Raw genomic sequence first — 25039 nt, 5'->3', positions numbered from 1 at the left:
AGCCCTTGAGCAGTCCCAGGATTGTGGTGTCTGCTCAGGGCGCTTCTCTCTCCACAGCACATCCCTCTCCAACCAGGGTGGGCAGAGGGGAGTATCTCTGTTATGTCTCCTGCCAACACGAAGGGACAGATTACAGCGATCAGCCACGACAGGGGAGGGTCAGAACCAGGGGAGAGCAGGCAGGTCCCTTCTTTGGGGACCTGCCGGCCGTTGTTTGCACTCCATGGCCCTTTATAGCCAGCCCAAGATAACCCCTTGGTCTCACTCTGCATGTCTTTCCAGGTGTTTGGGGCTGATCCTGGCTGGTCTTCATGCCCTGTAGTTTTCCTGGATTTAATGGAAATGGACTGGATATAGGTGACCTAAAGGAGAGCACAAGGTAATCAGAGAGTGGAGATGGCAGATGCCTTTGGACCTCACCAAACAGCTACAGATAATAAGGTATATAAGGCAAATTCAGCTCATACCTTGATTTTTGCCTAGAAGCCACTGTAAGGTAAAATCCATCTCACCCAGACCCAATCCATAGCTCACCCTGATCTTGAAATATCGGCATGAGCTGGTCTGCAGCATGGACTCTCCTTCTACCACCTTCTCCCTGCTTCATCCCAAGCGTCTCCGGGAAGTGACGACAAGTCATTTTCTTTCTTTCATCATCATTGCGGTACCAAGGGTGTGAATTTAGAAAATAAAAGAAGAGCGAAAAAATAAAACCAAACCCAAACCTCACATACCTCCTGGATGTTTCAGTTCACAAATAAATAGTTTTAAATAGACCGTCTGAGAGCTCCAGGCCAAAGATAGAGTGGAAAGGTGGTAGGAAGGGAGAAGCTGGCGTTGCAAGCCGCTCACTTGTCTTTGGCTGAAAGGTTGGCAGCTCAGAGGCCTGGGCTCGCACCCAAAAGTTCAGGCTGTGCTCTCCCAACTCGCCACCACATGGGCAGGGAGGAGGATCCTCTCCGGGGACTGAAGATGAGTTAAAAGTGAGTTGTTAGGCGGCTTTCCAGGAAAGAAAGTCTTGGAGAAAAAATCCTGGCTGGGTCTAGATAAGGTCATTGAGGGAGAGATGCGCAAGAAACCTGAGCACGTGGAGGTCTTTGTAACCTAAATCCTGCCCCATCTTTGGTCCAGGAAGATGCTGAATTTAATTAGGTTTATTCTGGCTCGGATGATAGAGACTGGAGATGGGCAGGATGCTCTGACTTGGGTTTCTCATGCAGCCCTTGCAGTTCTACGCCACAGGGGTGGGCCTGTGAGAGGAGAGGATCTGTGCTTTAAACCTCTTCAAGCGCATGTCTGTGTGCAACACATCAAAAATCAAATCAGCCTGCTCCCTGAGAAGGATCCCTGTGCCTTGCCTCAATGGTCCTGGAGCAGGAGCATCGCTGCTGCCTTCTCACATGGTCCCGACGCACAAAGTCACCTCTGGCATCTGGCAGGGCTTCGCTATAGGAATACCAAGGTATGCTGAAAAAAAATCATAAAGCTTAGGTTTGCCTGATTTCCAGCCAGTATTGGAGGTTCTGGGGTTGCTGATAGCTCATGCACCCAGAAAACATCCAAAACTGCCCTTTCCCTTCACCCCTCCTTGGTATTTAAGGCTCTCTCCTGTTTAAAGGGAGACAGACAGAGGTTTTTCCAGGGTGTTTTAAAACAGTAAGTGGAAATTGAGAGGAACTAGACGATGGTCCCACATATCCCCAGAAAAGAGTATCACATGTTTCTTATCATTCATACACACACCTTCAGCCTGAAAATTTATGACCCAGGACTACACAGCTCTATGTTGTACCCACCTGCCTGAGAGAGGGTCCATCCTTGATTAATTAGCTTTATGTGATGCTCACATTAGAAATACATAAACCAAAGATGCATGAAGACATTAAGCTCGTGGAAGGGTGAAGCTGCAGATCTGGGTAAGCCTGAAAGGTTGTCACAAATTATGCACATCTGGAATATACCTGGGGTGATGGAGACGCACAAGCCAGCTGTTGAGGATGCTCAACACTCAGGCAAACCGTTATGAAGCTCATTCATTTTCATCAGACCACAAACCATGCAGGAGCAGAATAAGGAGGAGCGAGGGAATCAAACTGTTGTTTGGTTGGTTTTGGTTTTGGTTTTGTTTTTCTAGAGGAGGGTATTTTCATTATAACTTGCCGCATTTATTTAGCACTATTTATGGGCTGGTTCACAGGAAAAACAGCCCTAGGGCAGGCTTGGAGGTCTCTGTCAAATTTGGAGGTTTTTAATCCCAGGTCGGACACAGCTTTGCAAAGGGTTTGGAGAAGGACCAGGCAATTCCTGGAGGCTCTTCTCACCGATGTATTGGTCTCAGGACACCTTGAAAGCCTCAAGACCCAGCCGGAAAGTGGAGAAGCAGCTCCCCAGGGAGCACAAAGCCTGGGAGGAGGTTGCAGTGCTGGAAATAAGATTTAGCCCTTGATTTTGGAAAACCATAAACCTGCTTCCCGTACAGCCACACCTGCACCCAGCTGGAGCCCCCAAGCCACCCTGAAGCAAGGTTGCCCTCTGGTGACTTTTCCTTGCTCTGCAAATCAAGGTATGAAATGTAAATTGAATGGGATGGACTGCATTACAAACCGAAATGCAATTAAAAATAGAGACTAAATATGGAGGTGCCTTAAGGTGGTTTAGAAATCAGAGGTGGGTTCCTTTCAAATCAAATCAAATCAAATTAAATGGAATCACAACCGTGGCCCTTTGCTCTCGATGCACCCAGCTTACGCTGCACCTACAGCACCGGGTTTTCTGAGGAGGCATCCTCAGCTGATGAACCGAGACCCAGCCTGGCTGTCTCTGCCCTTTCCTAAATCCTAAAAAACTGATTTTTCCATGTTTAGGGAATTCAGTAGGAATTAAGCTTTTCCCCTGCATCACTCTCAGAGCCACCGAACCCCCCCGTGCCATCGGTGCACGGTCTCCAGGCACGGGCTGCTGCACCGGGGGGGTCAAATATTGCTCTAAGGGGAAGGCAAAACCAGTTTTTTACGGGGTACAGGGGGTTTTGAGGTACCGAAAGGTAAATAACCATCACTTGTAGGGCAGGGGGGCCCTCTCGTGGCTGTGCTCGTGGCCGGTGTTCAACACAGGGATTACAGATTTATACTAGGATGGCACATTTTGCTGCTTAAATCACTTGCTGGATCTCACTTGCTCCAAACCAAGCTCAAATCTCCCCTTCTCATGCAAACCTCAGGCAAGAAACCGTTTCCCTGAATCTCACTTGCCAACCTTTGCAGCTAAGGTAGTTTCAATGAAGATAACTCGGCACGACACAAGGCCATGATTTAAAGCCCAGCTGCTTTTCTGGGAGAGATTTCATCCCACCTGCTTACTTTAAAAGGAAAACTAATGGAATTGCTTCTTTTGACATAAGGTGGGGTTTGTGCTGGTGGCAGGACCCCTTCACTCTCCTCTTGCTGCTGCAGGATTTGCTCTGTGGCAGCAAACTCGCAGGGGTGTATTTAGGGGTTCCCACCATGCAGCATAGGGCAGCACTGACATCTAGTGGCAATAATTTTTTTTTTTTTTTTTTTTTTTTGAGATTGTAGCTGCTTTGTTGATAGCTCAAATAATTCTCCCAAATGTTTTCCCTGGGTTGAGGGCAAAGGAAACAGGGGAATACCTAAAACTCCAGCGTAGCCCTGCAAATTTGGATGCGCTCACATTTGCAGAGCAAAGAGGGCACAGCAAAGCATCCCGCAGACCACCAAAACGGGACAATCTCGCTGCTGCGGAGCCGGAACAGCAAATGCAAGCTGGGCCTCATCCTGCCAGCCAAAATTCCCCTGGGAGATGGGTGCTGGGCAGCAGGAGCTCAGGGAAGGATGCAGGAGGGAACTGCCCGCTGCCTGGCTTTGAGGAGCTGGGGGACATGCAGAGGGGAGCAGGGCAGACATCTGCGAGCTCTTTGATCAAAAGGGTCTTTAAATCACAGTGACTCGGGAGTTAATGGCTTTCACATGCTCAGACAGCCCCCTAGAAATGAGAGCCCCGGCTCCGAGTGGCAGGCAAGGTTTGGTGGCAGCGTGCCCTGCGAAGGGTTAAGAAGCAGGGGCGCCGAAAAGCCTTGGGGTGCCTCATCTTTTTCTGGGAGGAGATGCAGAGGGGCAGCCTGGGGAGGTTTTGCTGTCTCCCAGTGCCTCCGGGCTGGTTCTTAACAAGCCTGGAGAGGCTCGTATGGGCTACAAGAAATTCCAGCTACCGTTTGCAGAGCGAGCCGCTAATGAAAACCAGCGGTGCCTTCAAGCTAAGATGCAAGCATGTCCTCCGAGATCAAAGATGCGGCTCCAAGAGCGGAAAGCTGGGAATAAATTGCATCCTGTCGGAGAGACGTGCCCCGTGTCGCCTGCAGCCTTACCTGTCCTAGTTCAGAGCAGGGGCATCACCTCCCCTTGCCTCCCCACCCGGCAAAGCGAGGCCCAGTGAGACCCAGCCAAAGCCCAGTTAGACCCAGCTGAAGCCCAGTTAGACCCAGCTGAAGCCCAGTTAGACCCAGCTGAAGCCCAGTTAGACCCAGCTGAAGCCCAGTTAGACCCAGCTGAAGCCCAGCGAGACCCAGCTGAAGCCCAGCGAGACCCAGCTGAAGCCCAGCGAGACCCACGCAGGCACCTTCAGTGGGGTTTGAGGTTGGAGGAGGCCAGGTCAGGGCTCACTTTTGGCTTCTGCTCCTGCCTCTGCGCTTTCCTTCTGATTTTAAAAGGCAAACTGTGTTTTGTGACCAGCCCAGCGAAACTGCAGAGGGAGGAAAACCCACCCTGGCCACTATGAAAAAGCTGCACATTCAATACACAGCCCTGGAAAGATGTCCCAGACCACACTACACCGTGCCTGGGGTTGCTTTTATTTTTTTTTTTTTTTTTACTATTATTATTATTATTTCCTCCCTTTCTACAATCACAAAAAAACACAGTTTAAAAAGAAGAGAAGTAATCAGAGCCTTGGCCCCAGGGCAGCGCTGCTATTTAAAGCCAGGGCCGTGTGTTTACTATATAGGTAGGGATGTGGCTTTTAAGTGGAGATAATAATAGAGAGGCAGATGTAAATACATCCTCTGGTAAAGGGAGACAAGCCTTTAACCCTGTGTCCCGTTTTCCCAGGGATGCCGAGGTCCCAATTGCTGCTTTACCCTTCCAGATCTTTTTAGGATTAGGCTAAGGGCGGGGGGGGGGGGAGGTAAATAAAACAACAGTCTAGAGGAGCTGGTCCTTGGGCTTGCACCCACAGCAAGGTTAAAGGAGCACAAGCCTGGTCCTGAGTGTGTGCTGCTCACTGTAAAAGGTTTAGAAAATCCGGGTGTGGAGCAGGATATGACCCACCACCCCCAGACTGTGGCAAGGACGTGCCGGGATATCTCAGTGCCACACAAAGGACGCTCCAGAGGCCAGGAATCTCATGAACTAATGAGGAAGGAGGGCTTAAGAGGAAAGAAGGACTAATATATAAGGAGTGATTTCCCTTTCTCCATTACAGCTGGTCATTCCCTGGTGCTGAGCGGGTTCCCAGCCAGGGACAGCGTGTTTCTGCCCATCTCCCGATGTTTGCCACCGCTGAGCACATGACAGCAGCTACCTGGTTTCACAGCCCGAGACTTTTGTAGGATTTTCACACGCTGCAAGGGAACGCGGGTGGGAAGAAAACCTCAATCTGAAAGGGGGAGATCTGGGTTTTAAATGAAGTCGTACATATACACACACACACACACAGAGAAAAAAAAAAAAAAAAATGACAGGAGGAGCTGGCTGTGTTGTTTTATTCTCATAGGTATTTTCCACAAGTCTGATTTAGCCTGTTGCCTTAGTCCAGCTGGAGGAAACCCCATGTGGACCCAGCTGTTTGCTCAGGGCATGGAAACCTCCTTCTGTGTGTCACTGCTGGAGCTTTCCCTGGGGCCCAAAGCTGTCCCCGGCTAAGCCAAGGACATGGGAACGGAGGGGTGAAACCTCCCGAGGCACCTTCTGCCTCGAAGGCTGAAAGGAGATGCCCTCCAGCTGGCAAAGGCCTCGTGCTTTCCAGCAGTGAAGGGATGCTGGGGGGACTGGGAGAGGAATCCCCCCCTTCCCCCCTCCTGGTCAAATGGGAAGGTTTGGGGGGAACCGGGTGCCAGACCCCAGCCCCTGAGGCAGGACCACCTCCCCGAGCTCCTCTGTTGGCCAGGATCAGGCCCCGGCGGGCAGAGACTGGGCTGAAGGGGTTAATGCTGGGAGAGTAACAGACTGAAGTTGACACTTGGAGGCAGGCGGGGCTCCCGGCGCCTGATTGGCCTCAAATCGCATCCAAAAGTGGGTTGGTTTTTGGTTTGTTGTTTTTTTTTTATTATTTTTTTCAGTGGTTTTCTTTTTTTTTTTCCCTGCTTTTTTTTTTTTCCAGTATTTTTTTTATTCTCTGCTTTTTTTTTTTTCTTTCAGTGGTTTTCTTTTTTTTTTTTTTCTCTGCTTCCCCCCCCAGTGGTTTTCTCTTTTTTTTTTTTTTTTTTTTTTTTTCCTCCGCTTCTTTTTTTTTTTTTTTTTTTTTTTTCTCTTTCACTTCTCCTCCTCCCCCAGGCTCTGGCTGGCAGGGGAGGGGAGTGGGGAACAGCGAGAGATCAAAAATAAACCTCTTATGTCAAAGCCGGGGGGAGAAAGTATAAATACAGCGGGCTCCGCAGCCGGCGCGGAGGCTGCGGGGGAGCCGCCGAGAGCCCGGCGGGGCGGCAGCGGGGCGATGGGGCGGTTGGGGGGCCGGGCTCCGCTCCACCTGCTGCTGCTGTGTCACGCGTGGGCGCTGCCGCCGCCCCCGCGGGAAGCGCAGCCGCTGCTGCCCGCCCGCCTGCCCGCACCGCCGGGGCAGCTGGCCCTGCGGCTGGCCGCTTTCGGCCGCGCGTTCGTCCTCCGCCTCCGCCCCGAAACCGCTTTCCTGGCCCCTCGCCTCCTCCTCCAGCGCTTGGGGGGTCGGCGCCCACCGGGCCGGACCCCCCCGCGCCGGGGTTGCTTCTACGCGGGGACCGTCGAGGGGAGCCCCGATGCCCCCGCCGTGCTCAGCCGCTGCGGGGGGGGCGGTCTCCGCGCCGCTTTCCTCCTCGACGGGGCGGCTTACGAGCTGCAACCGCTCGGGAACCCTCGGCCCGGGCATCCTTGGAGGAGCCCGCACCGGCTCCAGCGCCGGGCAGCCCCCTCGGGCTCCCCCCATCTCCCCCCCGCCGGGCCCGGGGGGCCGCCCCGCCGAGCCAAGCGCTTCGTCTCCCAGGCGCGGTACGTGGAGACGCTGCTGGTGGCTGATGCCTCCATGGTGCGCTTCTACGGGGAAGATGTGGAGGTAAGGGCTGGAGGTGTCCTCTGACCACCCCCCCCCCCGACCCCTTCATCACTCCTCTCCCCATCCCTCCCATCCCCGCTGCACCCCATCCCTCCCATCCCCGCTGCACCCCATCCCTCCCATCCCCGCTGCACCCCATCCCTCCCATCCCCTCCATTCCTCCCGTCCCAATCCCTCCCATCCCCACCACCCCCCCATCCTTCCCTCCGCACCCCCAGCCCCCTGATTCTGCCTCCCCCCTTTCCTACCCGGCCCCCACAGGAACAAGGAGCCCCGGGACCACCTTGGGTGAGCGAGTACAGAGCGGGGGACCTTGGCTCTGTCCCCACCCTTCCTTGGTGCGTAGGGGCGGTAAATCCCCGGAGCAGAGGCTGCAGGGTTGATTTCTGGGGTTCACTCAGATTTTGGAGCCCCTTTCCCAGACCCAGCGTCCATCCCCGGGAGCCTTTGTCCGTGCAGGCTGGGCACCGCCGTGTCCCATCGGCCTGGTGTCCCCATAGGTGAGGGACAGAGGGGGTTAATGCCTTTTTTTTTTTTTTGCTGCAGGGAAAGGGCTTTGCTGCAAAGCGATGGGCTTAACTCCCTTCCGGAGAAGTGCTTGGGCCAAATAGTAAATAAACCAGGGGCTGAGTAATGCGCCGTCCCGCTCCTGAGCCACCTGTTAGCAGCCGAGCAGATGCGCGAACACCCCTTTCCCCCAGCACCCCGCTGCCAAAAATGCTCCCCCCTCCTTCAACGCGCTGCAGCTGCGGAGACCCTGCCCAAGGCTGGGCTTTGTGGGGACCCCCAGGAGCGGGGAGTCCCGGCCTTTTGCCCCCCCCCCCCCCCCAATCCCTCTCCGGCGCTGTTGCCCTGCCGCTTTTATCGGCCCCGGGTTATTTTTCATGCTTCTTGCAAAGCCAGCTCCCCACCGCCGTGCTCCCTGCAGCAACGGGTTGTTCGGGTCCTGGGGACTAAATTCAGGCTTGCAGGATCTGAAACGCCCTGGGGGTCTTCGCGAGGGATAACTGTGCACCGAAGTGGCTCGTCCTCTGCGCTGGGTTGGTGGGGTACGGGGGGGGGGGGGGCTGCTCGAGGAGTCCTTGAAGCTGGAGCTCAGGGGGGAGCAGTCGGGCAGCTGAAAGCAGGGGCTGCGCTTCGGCAGCCTGGCTTTGCCATTTCTGCCCGCTTTATCCTTCCCCTGGGGGCTTCACCCAGCTTCTCCGCTCCTAATAAAGCAGTGTTTTAATTCCAGCCCTGCTCAGGCAAGGCCAGACCTTGAGAAATGCTAAAGCTTGGAGCTCCAGCTGATTTCAGCTGCTCAGCATCACTCAGGTTTTGCCCCTTGCTAGGTTTTGCTCACGTGCCACCCAGCCAGGTTGGCAGGAACAGGTAGCAGGGGGTCAAGGAGTGATGGATGCTGCACTTAGAGACAAACCCCCCCTCCCAGAGCTCACAGGAGTCAAAAATAGAGTTTGCAATGCAGTAACCTGAATTTTTAAGCAACAGGAATATAAGTGGTGGTGGAAACGACTCTCCCCATAGTGTGAAGCTGATCTCTGATTCCCCAAGAGGACAGGAAAAAGTTTGTTGCATCTTCTGCAGCCAGCTGGGCACCCCCTGCTACAGATAAGGTGATAGATATATTTTGAGGTGGGGGGAATCCTGATAATGCCCAGTTTGAGCTGGGGGAAAATGATGCTGCCCCGGAGATGCTTGACAGCTCCCTCCTCAGTTATCAGGGAGTTTCCAGTCTGCTTGGCTCCCGTTTTACCACCAGTTCTTTGTCCCCAAGAGTTATATCTTTGCATCATCTCTCAGGGTATTTCTAGATGGGAAGGAAGCCTTTAAAGATCTCATTTCGGATGAACAGAGCAAAGGCGTATTTAAGTATTTGGGAGAAAACTTCAACCAGCTCCCCTGTAGCAGTTACCAAAAAAAAAAAAAAAAAAAAAAAAAAAAAAGCCACCTGCTGTGTTTGCCTTTTGTTCTCAGCAACAAAAATGCAGGGAGAAGCACAGTTGCTGCCAACTCAGGAGACCAAATAGCTATCTCACTTCTCCCTAAATACCTGCATTTTGTGGGCCAAAAAAAGTGATGGCTTGCTCATGCTGGTGAGATCTTAGAGAGCTGGCTAGGGGATGCCTAGGGAGCAGAAATGTTGAGTCAGAAGAAACCATATTGATATAGTGACTTGTCTTCCTGTAACCACACTTTAATTTCCAAATATTTATTAAAGGTCACAAGCATTGTTTGTATTCCCAGTTATTTTCTTGCATAAGCTGTAACAACTCGAGTGGAAGATAGTCACCCTAAGATGCGTTCAAGCGTTGCAAGTTGTAATCAATGTCATGCTGCTGTTAGGAAAATGCTATTAATGATTTATTTCTAATCAATCCAAGACTTATAGCTCAGCTGTTAACCTAATTTAGATAACAAGAGCTTCGTTCTACCTCCATCAATACTCATGTAAAGCAGGAGGAAATGATTAACTGAGAGCAGAACCAGACCTGAAATATGGGGGGTTTAATCATTCTTCTGGCGTGATGCTTGCAGGAATTGGGGCATTTTGGGGGGCATTAGCGGTGGGACAGTGCTGAGCAATAACACCTGTGAGTAGCCAGCAGGTTGTGGAGGACTTGGCAGGATGAGACCTGAAGGGATTAGCAAGAGCCTGCTTATATATAGGGATGGGTGTGAGGCCCCAGGCTGGACACACAAGTTGTCCTTTGTGTTTTTTCTGAAGAGGACCCAAAAATACTTGAAAAAAGAGGGAACAAAACAAAACAAACCCAACAGACAAGAGGGTGAGCATCACCAATGGAATTAAGCGGGGGGGTTTGAGTATGGGAAACTGAGGCAGGAGACAGCGCAGGGACTAATCCCTCTGAAAGGGCATTTGGGCTGAGCACCTGCAGCGGAGGCTGCACTTGCAGAGATGCTCAGCAAGGCTCGGGGGACGCTTGCCGAGACACCTAAAGCAACAGGCGGTTACAAAAAAACCGGCCGCAGCCTCTCCAGCCAGTTGGCAGCAGAATCAGATTCCTGCGGTGGGATTTCTCCAGTCTCTCGGGTGCAGATGAGACGCGTTTCCAAGCTTTCTGCTGCAAACATGATGGCTACGATCCCCTTTTTTTTCCCCCTTGCTCTTGTGAGCAAGAAATCTGCGGTCCCTGATGCCAGGAGCTAGTAATGACCGAGGACTAGGGCAAAATCAGATTAGTCTGATTAAATTGGGATTCTTCGCCTGACTTCTGTGCTTTTTCCAAGCAGATTTATGAGGTTTTAGGGTGCTGTTGCAATCCCTTCCCTCTAAGACCAGACGGGTGCTGGAGTGTGCGGCACGGGGCATCGCTGGGGTCCCACTGCCAGCTCTCCCACACCTGGATTGACTGACAAAGTGACCTTGGTGGCAAAACCAAAGCCACCCCGGAGCCTCAGGTCCCCTCATGTCCGGCTCCTAGGCTCGCTTTAGGATATTTTGCAGCTTGAGCCGGTGAGTTTGCTTAATCCCTTGACAAAAGGAGCCGGCCCATCCCAAAGGCAACCGGCGTGGGATTAAAGGGGATCTTTGCAAAGCAAAGGGGGATCTGCGCTGGTGCTGCCATCCGCCAGCATCGCTGGTGTTTTTCCTCTGGGGCTCATCCCCCGAGCCTGCGCCCGCTTTGGTGCCCGGGGGTCGGAGGACCGAGCAGCCTCCCTAAATCTCCCCCCGGCCCAGGCGCTCGCTCCCTCGCTTCGCCCCGTAATGTCAAACAGCTGCTGCGTCTCAGCCCCGCCGCTGGCGCGGTGACCGCCGATTATCAAGGGCTTTCGGTATGAAAGGCGCAGCGCGAGGGGAGCCGGCTCCCACCCAAACAGCCCAGGAGGCTCTCGAGGTGGGGTTTTTGCTTCGTGTTCCGCCGTGCCTGCAAAGAGGTGGTGGCAGCCCTGCCCGTGCCTCAGTTTCCCCAGCCCTGCAAAGGGCTAACCGCTTCTTTTGCGGGTCAAAATATCCAGCAAAGAGAGAAAGAGAAGGGGGGCGGGGGGGGAAATGATACAGCAAACAGAAAAGGGATGAGGCGCAGAGCTGGGAAGGCAGGAGGGCAGCCAGGCACACCGGCAGGCTGGCAAGGTGTCCCCGCCTCGCCTCCGGCTTGCCCCCCATTTCCCTTGGCTGCCACCCACATTTTTGCAAGGAAATTCTTGGCCCGGGCTTTAAACCGCAGGAGGAGGCTGGCAGGGCGGCCGCTGGCCGCTGCGGGTACCCGAGCCGGGAGGCCAGCACGCAGACATCGCTTCAGGGGAGAGAGACAGGCTGGGATATGTTTTTACCAAGTTGTTTTTTAAAAGTTGGGCAGCCCTTGCATCTGACCCCGTGTTTTCTTCCTTCCATCTGTTTGCGCTCCAGAAATCTCTGTGTTTCGTGGTTGTTTTCCTCCCCCCCCCCCCCCCACACAGAAATGCTGACTTCTAGGGAGAAAGGAGAGGAAAAAAACCCAAAAAATCAACAAGATCCAAACCCAACAACCCTCTGAACCAACAAACAAGCCTAGAGCCCCAGGTCAGGTTGAGCATTAATCTCTGTGAGCTGAGGAACGTGTCAGAGGGAGGCGAGTTGTGCCGGGGTGTTGCACGGGTGCTCCCTGCCATCCTCCTGCACTGGGTGGGTCCGACAATATTAGATCATTACGCACATACCACAATAATAGTTAGTGTCTGTGCAAGAGCAGTTCCTCCCCCCCCCCCAACCTCCGCCCCCAAATAATAATAATAATTTAAAAAGAAACCAAAACAGTTTGAGGTTCCCGCGAAGGAGAACGTAAGTAGAGATTTTGCAAGAGCTTGTGTCAGAAAGTGAAATCCTTCAATGTTATCAGGTTAAAAACAAACACTTCAGTTCCCCTTGCTCTGATTTGTGTTTATTTTTTTCCCTGGCTAACCCTTGGCACATGCTGCTTGCTGGTGAGCGCCTGGCTCTCCTAGAAGCTGCTGTGATGCAGGTGTGTCGGACAAAAGGCATCCCCCCTTCATTTTGTGGGGGGAAACGGGTGGAATTTGATCTTCTTGAGACCATAGGGAACCAAGGATGGCAGCTGGGGGGGAAGAAAGGAGGAGGAGGTTTTGGGGGGCATCGCTGGGCAGTGGAAACCCCTGTGCTGCCTCTGCAGCAGGGTGGCTCGGCTGTGATGCTCGTGCCTGGCCATAAAACAGCACGTGGGGCAGAGGAGAGATGCTCCCGCAATCCTTTTGGGCTTAGGCTGGTGTCCTCTCCCCACCCCGAGCAGGTAAGGGGCTGATTTTTTCCAGCTGTATTTACCAGTTGGACAGAAATCCCTGCCAAGATCGCCCGGGATGCTGGTTGGAAACGGCGGGGAAGCGCCTTGCAGCAGAAACCAGTTTGTGTGTGCCTCTGGGCTCCCCCCAAACCGGCCCTATGGCTGCCCCATGGTTGATCCAGATACCCACGTCCTCAGCCTCAACGCTGGGAAGGAGACCCCGGAGAAGGAGATGTTCCCTCCTGGGTGGCTCGTCAAGCCAGAGCCTGTTCGCAAAGGCACGGGGAGGACGGGACGAGCGGGATTCAACTCGTCCGCAGCCGGCTGTTGGTCAAAAGAGCTCAGTCAGCCTCTCCTGAGCCCTGGGGATCCCGTAATTTGCTTTTGGCCCCAGCTCCAAACCCTTGGCCAAGCCAAGGCGGTGCAGGTGGATCGCTGCTCTCCCCAGAGCAGCCAGGGTCCATCTGAAACCCAACCAACTCCCGCACGGTCCAGGGATGGGTATAAATAGACACCAGATGGTGGAACAAGTGAATTTGACCTTTTAATCTGCACTAAAGAGCTGTTTGTTCGGTTCGCTTTCCGTCTTCGCTTTCCAGGCAAAGGGAAGGCGGATGGATGTTTTCCAAGTCCCTCCATTCCTGCTGCTGAAAGAGTTTCTTGGCTGGATGTAACCTCGAGGATGCGAGGGTCGGTGTCCCGGGGGGATTTGCGGTAGGGACAGAGAGCTCCCAGGTAACAACTACCAGAATGGAGAGAAACCTGTAAAGGGTTGGAAAAAGACGGGGCAGGATTTGCTCCCTTGGAAATGATGGATGATCCCATGATGCGCAGCTCCAGCGTAGAGCATCCTTCTAGGTCTTCTCGCGCATCATTTTAGGAAGGCTTTGTGGTATTTTTAGGAAGGTTCCCAATGGACTTTCCCCATGGGGTAAACACTTCCCCCTGGAGCAACGACTCGTGGAGATCTCGCCTGGTTTTCTTGCCTCGGCGGTGACTTCTCCGTGACATTTGTTGCATGCTTTGGGCTGGGATGTGAGTCATGTCACAGAGATCTGGCCAGTCTAAATAAACTAGTCTATTCAGTGCTCCCATCATCCTTGCCGGGGCCTGCCCTTGGATAATGAGCCGGGGAGGACTTGGGATATGTCTTGCTGAAGCGAAACATCTGTTTACGCGGAGCTGCCAGTGACGGGATAAAATGTGGCAGAATAATTTAAGATAGCCACAACTGCCCTAGGTGAGTGGCTCTTGGTGCAGCAAATATGCCACCGCTGCAAGGGGAGAGGGGTATCTCGCTCGTTTGCTAAGAAAACGGCATTTTGTGCCACTATCCCGACAGCATCGCGATGAATCGGTGCGCAGAGCCAGCTCCGCTCGGGAAATACGCATTTGGGGTGAAACTCAGCCATTGGACAAGGCTTCCGTCAGAGTCCTTCCAGTTTAATTAGATAGTGGCGCTGAAGCGAGTCCACGGGGTGTAATTCGTCTGGGGAGGAGAGAAGCCACTTTCTCTTTCCCAATACTATATTGTGTAATAGCTGCATTTTTTTCTTCTGACTCCGGGGCCATGAACGGGTGCCAAGCAGAAGAGGAATTTCGATGCTCCGATAAGATGTTTACATCAGCCTAAACATCACTGGCGCGTTTGACATATTAAGTAATCTCTGGTCGTCCCAGTTGCCCGGACAGGGAATGCTGCTGGGCAAAGATTCGGCCATCAAAGTCCTTCGGCCCCGGTTTGTTGCTGAGGATGTTGGGTTCAAACCCTTCCAACCAGCACGGGCAGGAATTTGGTTCAAATCCTGCCAACCAGCAAAGGCAGGAGTTTTGCAGCGATGCGAGGGTGGGTTTGCACCAGGGAGATGTCGTGCATGAAGCGGTTCCTGCCCGGGGGCAGCGAGGGCAGGGTTAATGCTTTGGGAATATGCAAGAGCACTCACCCGGACGCGTGAGGTTTACCCGAGGGGTCTCTGGGCGCAAAGGGTTCATGGCAGGTGAAATGCGGCGACTAGAGAAGGGGATGAAGGGCTTGTCCTGCCCGTCCTTCCCGCCGGCACCAGTTGTAAAGGCTTCACATGCAGAAAAGGCAGCACTTAGTCCATCGACCCAGGTGGCTGCCTGAGTTGGTCTGGGTGTGGTAGGCTTCAGAAATGAGGTTGGTTTCTTCTTTCCTAAAAAACCAAAACAAAACAAAACAAACAAACAAACAAACAAACAAACAAAAAAAAAAAAAAACAACAAAAAAACCCAAAGAGCCTGATGGCAAAGATTTCACCCAGGCTTTGCCTGCCCCTCTTTCTCCTGGCAGAACCACGTCCTGACCCTGATGTCGATGGCGGCTCGCATCTACAAGCACCCCAGCCTGAAGAACTCCATCAACCTGGTGGTGGTGAAGGTGCTGGTGGTGGACGAGGCGGCAGCGGGGCCGGAGGTGTCTGACAACGGCGGGCTCACCCTGCGCAACTTCTGTAGCTGGCAGCAAAAGTTCAACCCCCCAAGCGACCGGCACCCAGAGCACTATGACACTGCCATCCTGCTGACAAGACAGGTCTGAAGGATCCCTTTGGGGGTGCTCCGAGGCGGGGGGGGGGGGGCAGAAAAAAGGGGTTGGGGCATCCCTGGAGGGAGAGGAGGAATCCCCCCCACCATGCAGGGAACGCAGCTTGCAGCAAAGCAATTGGGAGAGGGTTGGGGGGGTTGCGTTTTGGGGGGTGCAGAGCACCAGCGGGTTGCCCAGCTCTGCTCAGAGATGTTGGGGCTGCTGAACGCCGGGACCCCTTCTGCCTCCCCCCCTCCTCGACACCCCTCGCAAACAGGACTTCTGCGGACACCAAAGCTGCGACACGCTGGGAGTGGCGGACATCGGCACCATGTGCGACCGCAACAAAAGCTGCTCGGTGATTGAGGACGAGGGCCTGCAGGCAGCCTACACCCTGGCTCACGAACTGGGTAACGCAGCCCTTCCCGAGGGAGTTTCTGCTTTTTCAGCCCAGCACGGCCAGCCCCGCTGCTGGGAGGGGGATGTAGCACAGCCCAGGACCAGCATCTCCCCGCTGGGTACCACCCGCCAAGCCTTGGGCAGTACTGGGGAGCTTCTGGCACAGGCAGAAGATGCTCTGTACCGGCAAAAGTGCTTAGAAGTGCCTGAACCGGTGTACATCAGTGCGTTTGCTTGATGTGATGAGCTAAGACACGGGGCCAAGCGCTCCTCCCCTTTGGTTTGTCACTCCCAGAGATGCGTTGACTAATTCGGGCTGCTTTGCCCTGGGGACAGCGGGCTGTACCTTTGAGGCAAGGTGCAAGCAGGCACCGTTTTGTTTATCACTTCCAACTGATCGAAGCAAATAGCTTTTGCAGCAGTAGGAAGTCCTCGGTAACTTCTGGGTGCTCCTTGCTGCCCATGCATCATCTGGGGCTGGGCGGCTGTGGCTCACCGGTGCTCTCTGCTCCTCAGGGCACGTGCTCAGCATGCCCCACGATGACTCCAAGACCTGTGAGCGGCTCTTCGGACCCCTCGGCAAGCACCATATGATGGCCCCGCTCTTCATCCACTTGAACAAGACCCAACCCTGGTCTCCTTGCAGCGCCATGTACCTCACCGAGTTTCTGGATGGAGGGCACGGTAAGGCTCGGTTCAGCAGCCTCTTCACTCAAGACAACCTTTTTCCTTAATTGCTCAGGCTCTTCGCAACGCCTGGCGGGGTGTGTGGGAGGAAGGGGGGAGTCAAAACACACTGCAGGCAGAGATTTGGGGAGTTAAAGCCGTGATGCACCTCCAGCCTAATTCTTGTGCCTTGCCCCCTGCTTGGTGCAACCCATGGTGTCAAGCCCTGATGCGTCTCCAGCCTAATTCTTGCACCTTGCCCAGGCGACTGCTTGCTCGACGCCCCAGCCAACCCCCTCTCCCTGCCTGCCGAGCTGCCCGGCCGAGGAGCCCTGTACAGCCTGGACCAGCAATGCCAGCAGATCTTCGGGAAGGACTTCCAGCACTGCCCCAACACCACGGAGGAGGACATCTGCGCCCAGCTCTGGTGCCGGACGGGCGGCGGGGAGCCCCTTTGCCACACCAAGAACGGCAGCTTGCCGTGGGCTGACGGCACCCCCTGCAAAGCCAGCGGGCTGTGCTGGGACGGCCGCTGCGTGCCCCAGGATGCCCTGAAGCCCCAGGTAATGGAGGGGGTTGGGACTGGGGCTTGACCCTTTGGGATTCCCAAACACCTGGCCCCGTTCCTGCCACCTCCCGGACTAGCTTTGGATTTGCCTGATTTACTTTCTGGATATCTCTCTTTCAACAGCCCCTTTTATTAATCTTTATTACCAGCAAGCCCAGCTTGTAGCTAAACACTGCTGTGCCTTTTGCCAAGGCATGGGCTGGTCTGAACCAGAGCAAGCCGCCACAGTTCCGCAATTAAATCGTCACTTTTTGCCCTGCCGGGGGAATTAGCGGTGATTTCTGAGTCAGTCAGCAAAGTGCTTAAACCCGAGCTTAACTTTAAGCACATGAACAGACTGGTGGAAGTTGGTAATAACTCCATGTGAAGTCTGTGCTTAAGCACTTTGCTGGATCAGGGCCCTAGCTGGCGACACGGGGAGAGGAGCTGGGGGCAGATTTTGGTGTTGCCCCAGACCTTTGCTCACCCTGAGAGCGAGCAGCCGGGGACGGGCGGGCTCGGGGACGGATCTAGCAGCTTCTCGTGGCCTCTTGCAGCCGGCGGTGGACGGCGGCTGGGGCCCGTGGAGCCCCTGGGGCTCCTGCTCCCGGACCTGCGGCGGTGGGGTGCAGTTCTCCTTCCGCCACTGCGACAGCCCCAAGCCCCAGCACGGCGGCAGGTACTGCGAGGGCCAACGCGCCAAATACCAGTCCTGCCACACCGAGGAGTGCCCGCCGGATGGTAAGCCCAGCTCGGCAAAGCCAGCACAGCGAAAGGATGCAATTCCCAAACGCACGCGCTCACCTCCCCACCCCCCCCCCCCCCTTTCTCCAGAACCCCTCACCAGGGATTGCTCTGCTCTCCCTTGAATATTCGTATTTTTGAGGGGAGGGGGGGGAAATAACCTTCTGCTGGGGGTTGTGATCGCACAGAGGTGCGTGGCATCCCGCCTCTTCTTGCACGCTCGCCGCGTGCTCCCGCTATCCTCAGCTTGCAGCTCAGCGGCAGCCGAGGAGGAGAGCAATTCCTGCCGGTCTTCCCGCAGCTTCTGGGCCACGTTTCGCCTTTTCTTCCAGGAAAAAGCTTTCGGGAGCAGCAGTGTGAGAAGTACAACAGCTATAACTTCACGGATCTGGAAGGGAATCGTCTGGAGTGGGTTCCCAAGTATGCGGGAGTGTCGCCCCGAGACCGATGCAAGCTGTTCTGCCGAGCCAGAGGGAGAAGTGAATTTAAAGTCTTTGAGGCCAAAGTACGATACCTAATGATGATAATTACTATCACCCCTCGTTACCCTATCTCACATGAAACGCACGCACACAGCCAGGGCCTAATTTCTCCTCCACATCCCACCTCTCCTAGGTGATCGATGGGACGCTGTGCGGACCGGAGACCCTCTCCATCTGCGTTCACGGGCAGTGCATCAAGGCTGGCTGTGATCACGTAGTTGGGTCCTCCAAGAAGCTGGACAAGTGCGGGGTGTGCGGCGGCAACGGCTCGACTTGCAGGAAAATATCTGGCTCGCTCAACCGATCCAAGTGAGGGGAGAAGGAGTCTGCAGAGACGGGCTGGGGGGAGAAAAACCAGCCTCTGAAAAACCAGCCTCCAATCTCATCATTCTCCTTTCTTCTTTTTTTTTTTTTTTTTAATTGCAAAAGTGCTAGGCTAAGAAATATTAGGATTCTTCCTAGATCATGTAAAGCCAGTTTACTTTCAATACTGAAAGCACTGCACCTAGCTGCAGACCTTGTTTGCAGCAGCCTGACTCGAGGAGTGCTTGACTTCCCCTCCGTGCCATCAACCTGGGCTTGCAGCCATGCAAACACCCTCAGCCGGGTGGCCTTGCAACAGCCTGGTCTCCTTCCCAAACTCCAGAGCTTACGCTAAATTTATGCCGGGGCAGCATTATGCAAGCCAAGCAGAGTTTGTTTCCTAAAATAATAGCTGGTGCTGACACCGGCGACGGGCTCAGTACGCCGCTGCAAGTAAATCTGCTGCCCCGAGGAGTTTACAATATGCATCTCGCCCCAAGGCGGCGAGCGGGACACATATTTTGAGGGCTGATGTGGGATATAAATAATTCAATAACTTTTCCTTGGGCTTGGGAGTGAATTTCAGTCCTGGGACACGGGCATCAAACAGCCGCTCCCTTCACCCAAGGTCTCCATTGCTTTGCCAAAGAGCTGAATTTAAGGCTTTTGTTGAAAAGATCATAACAAAAGCCCAACGCGTCCAATTCCATGCGGTGAGGTGACTCACGCAGTCAAATTAGATTTCCTAAATGGTTTCCTTCCAGGGAGCCAGCTGAAGTGGGGCTTCCACTCTCCTATGAATTGTTTGTGGTTGACTAAAGAGAGATTAGCGTGGTAGCTACAGCCAAGAAGAGATCCCATTAAGATCAGGGTTAGGGAGGCCAGGGTGACTGAGAGCAGAGTTTGACCCGAAGGCTTTGTTCCAAAATACTCTCAACCTAATTACCGACCACAGCATCAACCGTGGGGATGCGTGGAAAATGATCCTGCCGGCCCCACGGCATGAGTCACGCCAGGGTGGCATTTTGTTATAGCGGCAAGTGATTACCGTAGCACCGGGTGCCGAGGGCTGGAGTACCGGAGCCCTCCCAGTGCTGTTCTGGGAGCTGTGGTGCTCTGGGGATGGGATCTGGCTGGCTTTGCCGGGAAACCCTTCCTCGGCGTGGGAATGTGTTCTGTGCCCTCCTGCTCTCCTGTGGCGTGGCGGTGGCTGCGAAACCCTGCCAAAAATGAGCCCAGGGTGCAGAGACGCCCAGCCATGGATAAGGGATGGTTTCGCTGCTGGAGTACTTGCTGTCTTCTAGGAAAGGCCTCTGAGTTAATATCAAATCATCTACAATATGAGATGTTTGTTGGGTTAACTGTTTAACTGCTGATCTGGTTTTAGCAGCAACATCTGGCCCGTGTACATGTCCTCTGTGTGTACAATGCCAGCAGTGCCCTGACTCCCTCCTGTTCTGCTGTTCTACACCTAGCTCGGGCTGATGCTGTTTTTCAGCATCACTGGGCAGAGCCAGGATTTTAATCCCAAACACTTCACCCATTTCAAAAGAAAGGGAGGGAAGGGAATTTCCCATCGAGGCTGTTAACCGTGGGGCTGTTCGTTTGATTGCGTCGCTCATTTTTGCGTGTAATTCAGCAAGATCTCCCAGCTGAGCGCACGCATCTGGCACGACTGCAATGTTTCCAGCTCCTGAGCGCTCTGGGTTACAGAGGAGCAGCATCAGAGCCACAATCCTACTCGCCAAGTGCTATCCTCTGCATGGGTCTCCTCTTAAGTTCAGGAAAATAACCGTGTCCCTTTGCCCCGTGCAGATACGGCTACAACGACATCGTCACCATCCCCGCCGGAGCAACCAACATCGACATCAAACAGCGCAGCCACCGAGGGGTCCGTCACGACGGGAATTACCTGGCCCTGAGGACCCTCGAGGGCAAGTACCTGCTGAATGGAGACTTTGCCATCTCGGCCATGGAGCAGGACATCCTCATTAAGGGGACCATCCTGAAATACAGCGGCTCCATGACGACCTTGGAGAGGCTGCAGAGCTTCCGACAGCTCCCGGAGCCTCTGACCGTCCAGCTGCTGACCATCGCCAGCGAGATCTTCCCACCAAAAGTCAAGTACACCTTCTTCATCCCCAAGGACGTCCCTTTCAGCAAGCAGAAAGGCAAAGAGAAGAAGTCGGCCAACGTCATCCGACCGATGCTGACCTCCCAGTGGGTCCTGGGCGACTGGTCTGAGTGCTCCAAGACATGTGGCTCTGGCTGGCAGAGGCGGACGGTGGATTGCCGGGACGTGGAGGGTCAAACCTCCTCTACCTGCGACAGAGCCCTCAAGCCTGAGGACATCAAGCCCTGCGGAGACATCCCCTGCCCTCTCTGGCGCCTGGGTCCCTGGTCTCCCTGCTCCCAAACTTGCGGCGAGGGCGTGCGGACGCGCAACGCCTCTTGCATCGATTACGCCGGTGAAATCACCGCCCCGGAGAAATGCAGCTCGCCGGGGCCGCCGCCGGCCACCGCCGCCTGCGTGCTGCGGCAGTGCTGAGCCGCGCCGGGACGGGCTCGGCGGCCACGCGCCGCGACGGCGAGGATGCCGCGGGCTCGCTCGCCGGACGAATAACCACTCTCCAGCGGTTCATCCCCACCCCATCGACGTCTACCTCAGAGGGGGGAATAACGGCGGCAAAACGGGGAGGAATCACTTCTTTTCCTTTCTTTCTTTCTTTCTTTCTTCTTCTCTTCCTGGCTGGCTGCTCGCAGGCAAGTTGGAATTTAAGGGGAAAAGCTAGCATATCTGTAGGGTGTTTCCAACGCGCTGTCGTCAAAGGTGGTTGCAGACTCCGTTTGTAAGGTTCGTTGGGGTTTGTTGCTGGAAAAAAATGCGGAGCCTGGTTTTGCCATCGCCCCGGCCCAGCTGCAGGTCAAGGAGGTCCAGGGTGGGGGGCTTTGGTGATAAAATCGGGATCCCTTTGCAAAAGGCTTGGATCGCGTTGCCGTCCCCTCCCTGCAGCGGCGTGGGTGTCCTTGAGCACGAGGAGTGTTTTATCAGCTGTGGGTTTAGCTTGGGAGATAACTCGCTCGTTTGGCTGGGAGTGGGAACAAGCCGAGGGCTGGATCCTGGCAAACATTAGGCAGGAGGACAGGCAAGATGGTTGCAGTGGTTTCGGCTGGATTTATAATCTACGAAGCGACAAACCTCTGCCTCCAAACACCCCCAACATCTGCAGAGTCATTCCTAGAGCAGCAACCCCTTGCCTCTATCTCCCCAGCTATAAAACCAAGGCTTAATTACACCTGATCTGGCTTGCAGGGCTGCCGTGAGGGTTGTTAATTACTAATTCTGCAGTGCTTGGACTGTGAAATGCCTATTGCAATACCCCGTCCCCACTCTGGAGCGGACACTTGGGTGTGCCAGCCTTTCCTCTCCCGTCCTTGGCTTTCAGTCCCCTGCATGCTCGTTTTCTCAGCTCTGCTTGAATTTTGGAGATAATTTGCTAACCTGGCTTGCAGCAGGGATGAGCCCAGGGTCTGCAGATGCTGAGCCTCTCCCAAGCCCGCCGTGGTGATCAGAGCTGCCCTTCACCTCTGCTTTCCCTGGACACGTGAAGATGCTCAGATCCGGTGCTGGGCTTCAGCCTTGCTTGAGCAATTCTTGGTCTAAAACCGAGCCTGGCAAGGCTGGAGCTCTTCTTTCCCAGGGAGGAAGAGCCAGGCCCCCTCTCCCCAGCCCGGCCGCTGTTTGGCCTCAGCACAGCTGGCTGCTCAGTCCCTGAACTTTCCCCCTTTCGAAGCGATCGCCGTCCGTGTGCTGGCAGCAGCCGGTGCCTGGGGAGAGCGGGGATGGAATGTGGAAAGGTTTTGCCATCACTGGATGAGTGATTCGGTATCTCCGGGCTCCTCTCTCAATGCCCCTCGCTGCTCACCTGCTGATGCCCGTACTCTGCCTTGGTTCCCCCTTTGGCATCAAAACATTGAATATCCTGTTGGAACAGCCTTTTTTCTCATAGAAGGGGAGAAGGGCTGGAGGAGGAGAACTTAAATTTGTGATGTCTGAGCTTCCCCTTTTGCAATTGGGGAGTGAATCCTTTTTCTTGTCTCTTTTGCCTGAGCTAAGCTCATGTGAGACCCTTTTCTCACTGGCCAGACAGGTTTGGGATGGGACTGTGGGGTGAGCTACTCCCACAAAGCCACGCCAGAAACCCTACCATTCATTTGAAAACCCGAGATATTCAGCTTTTATCTCCCGTAGGCGATTCCTATTAAAACCAAGGGGCTGCAGCCAAGGACTGAGGGTATGGAGGGCTTGGCTCCTTTTTTTTCAGGAAAGAAAAAAAAAAAAATAAAGGCCAGCTGCAGAGTTTGGATGCAGAGCTGTTTGTTCAGACCTACCTTCGGGCAATGTTCTGCGTCTGCTAATTAATCTCCAGGAATTTAAGCCCTCTCTCGCTCTACCAAATAGCTGGATGCTAAAGTCATGTAGCCTTGCAGGGTTATTTTCTTTTTCCCCTTTGAGTCTGCGAGGGTTTTAACTCAAAGGCCAGCGTTTGTTTCCTCTCCAGCATCATAACCAGCATTTAGGATGGGTCAGAAATTTCAGTCTGAGACGGTGCCAAGGAAAACGTCTGTATTTATCACACAGGAGTCGTGCACGCCAAGGGTCTCTTCCAGTTCTTTATATTCACTGCGCGGTCGCTTAGCTGGAGCTTCCTAGAGGCAGAAACTCCCTAGATGCAAAAACTCCCTGCTGCGGGCAAATCCTGCTGCTTTTCCGGCAAAGAGGAGGATGGGGACCCCGCTGGGAGCGGGGGGACCGCAGGCGGTGACGCTCGGTTGAGGTGTGGGATTGAGGTTGAGGATTCCTGCCCTAGCCTTCCCGTAGAAAAACGTAGCCTTTACGCTGATTTAAGTCAAAGAGGTTATATATTAGGATATATATATGTATATACATGTTTCCCTTCAGTGAAGGATTGTAGCAATGTACTGAGCCTCTTGTGTTAGGTATTTATTATAAATTCTGTTTGGTTTTGTACAGTAGCTGTCTGGAAAGGAGAGGAAAAAAAAAAAAAAAAAGAGGAAAAAAAGAGATTAAAAAAAAAGACTGTCTGTGTTTTAACATGCTGCTCTCACATCCCCACCCCAAAACCTGCAGCGGGGTTGGAGAGGGGATGACTCTGCTCATCGTTTAACCACTTCAGTATATGGCTGGTGTCTCCCTCCTCCCTGGTGCCCTCAAATCAGGGTGCCAGCTGAGCTGTGTAAGCATAACAAATCCAACCCAGATTAAGTTTTGGATTTTCATTTTAAGGGGGGAAAATATAATTTTCTGGTTTTAAGACTTTTGTTTGTATTTGTTTTTAACTTTGAAAACAGTCTGTGACTCTGCCTTTACCCCTTCAATAAAGGATTTCCTGCCTCTTACCTTTCTGTTTTTGCCTCTATTTGCGCTTTTCTCAGGATGTGGGGTTTTCTTCATCTCCATCCCAAGAGCAATACTTTAAATCTGCCTTTTCTATAGCATATTCAGCTATAAATAAATGGTTAATTCAGTTTTAAGATGCGAAACCAAAACATTACATGGCAGAGTAGACAAAAGCCAGGGAGAAAAGATTATTCCCCAAAAGTTTTGAATCATCTCTGTTTTGCAGACTGCTTATGAGCAGCTAACTCCTCTCTCTATATATACATATATATAGATAATTCTGCTACTTACTCGGAGGATGTACAGCCTTAACAGAGCTAAAATAGAGGGGATGCTGCCTCCTTCACTTAACTATATAATAACCATAGATAGTAGGAACTTGATGCTGTCTCACTAGGTGTGGTGTTGTCCTGTGAAGCATAGGATCGCTGGAATTTGGTATATGGCAACTCAGATTTTGGAGTTATCTTACTGGAATAAGCATGGGCTCATTACAAAGTAATTTGGATATCTTTGCTTGGGTCAGATGGGCTCTGCTGCTAGGTGAAAACACAGCCTGACCTTGAATAGTGGCTGTGATTTATTTTCTGTATATCAGTGATTTCCATCCACTGATGGAGCTAGAAAATGATGCTGCCGTGGCCAGGCAGAGGCTGCCTATATTTAACTCCACGGAAGGGCAAGGGAAAGGGTTAACCCACTGCTGTGGGACGTGTCACGACGTTAATGGGCACAGCAACACATGCCACCCTATTTATAACCAGGTGTGACATTCATTTTAGATGACTTCCCTTGGCACCCGTGCAGCCGGGTACTGGATTTCGGTTCATTAAGGCGGCAGGCTGCCTTGGCTTTTCCCCCACCTTTCTTTTTTGTTGTTTTGTTGCCATTGCTGGGTTTGAGTTGAATAGTTGGAATTTCAAACAATGCCAAAGGCTTTGGGATATTGCTGGGTAGGAAAAAAGCCCTTAATTAATCATAGCAGCGTAACCATCATAATTTAACTTCAAAAAAAGAATAGTGGAATAACAAAATAAACCTTCTGGGAGCTTCTCTGTCACCGTATCCATGATGATACTCCAAAGACAACAGGGACTGGCGGGCAGAGAGATGCATTTCTGTGTAGTCCCATCAGGGGGGAATTATTAGGGGCAACCCATGGCTGGACCCCCGCACACCATGCTGCAAGTAGTGCTGCTCCCCAGTCAGGGGTAATTATATTTTATCAGCATATTTCCTCTTCTAAGGCACTTTCAGAGGCTGTAGGATGCCACAGGCAGCTCCCCCATGCATGAGCAGCACGAGGTACGTGCTGAGATGGAGGTTTTTCTCCTTTGTTCCAAAACATCTTCCCTCCAAGGGCTGGGCTCTCCTGATCTC

General features: G+C 53.4%; 1 protein-coding gene across 1 annotated transcript; it reads left to right on the top strand.

Annotated features, from left to right (window-relative positions):
* The first annotated feature begins 6726 nt into the window (after window positions 1-6726).
* ADAMTS8 (ADAM metallopeptidase with thrombospondin type 1 motif 8) lies at window positions 6727-23658 on the top strand. The gene is made up of 9 exons (XM_042800678.1): window positions 6727-7317; window positions 14866-15105; window positions 15374-15506; window positions 16012-16179; window positions 16426-16724; window positions 17266-17449; window positions 17785-17957; window positions 18068-18243; window positions 20053-23658. Exons 1-9 carry the CDS (start codon window positions 6727-6729, stop codon window positions 20783-20785), a joined length of 2697 nt encoding a protein of 898 aa, XP_042656612.1. The 3' UTR covers window positions 20786-23658.
* The last annotated feature ends 1381 nt before the right edge of the window (window positions 23659-25039 follow it).

This window comes from Tyto alba, unplaced genomic scaffold (genome assembly GCF_018691265.1).
Source record: "Tyto alba isolate M040663 unplaced genomic scaffold, T.alba_DEE_v4.0 Super-Scaffold_32, whole genome shotgun sequence".
Lineage (NCBI taxonomy): Eukaryota > Metazoa > Chordata > Aves > Strigiformes > Tytonidae > Tyto > Tyto alba.
Note: the sequence above shows the minus strand (reverse complement) of the source record. Positions and strands in the feature narration are given on the sequence as shown.

Bases quoted from the DNA above. Each gene is read 5' to 3' on its own strand.
- ADAMTS8 (XM_042800678.1), top strand. From the start codon at position 6,727: ATGGGGCGGTTGGGGGGCCGGGCTCCGCTCCACCTGCTGCTGCTGTGT. The intron at 7,318-14,865 runs GTAAGGGCTGGA...TTCTCCTGGCAG, and splicing joins TCTACGGGGAAGATGTGGAG to AACCACGTCCTGACCCTGAT. The intron at 16,725-17,265 runs GTAATGGAGGGG...GGCCTCTTGCAG, and splicing joins AGGATGCCCTGAAGCCCCAG to CCGGCGGTGGACGGCGGCTG.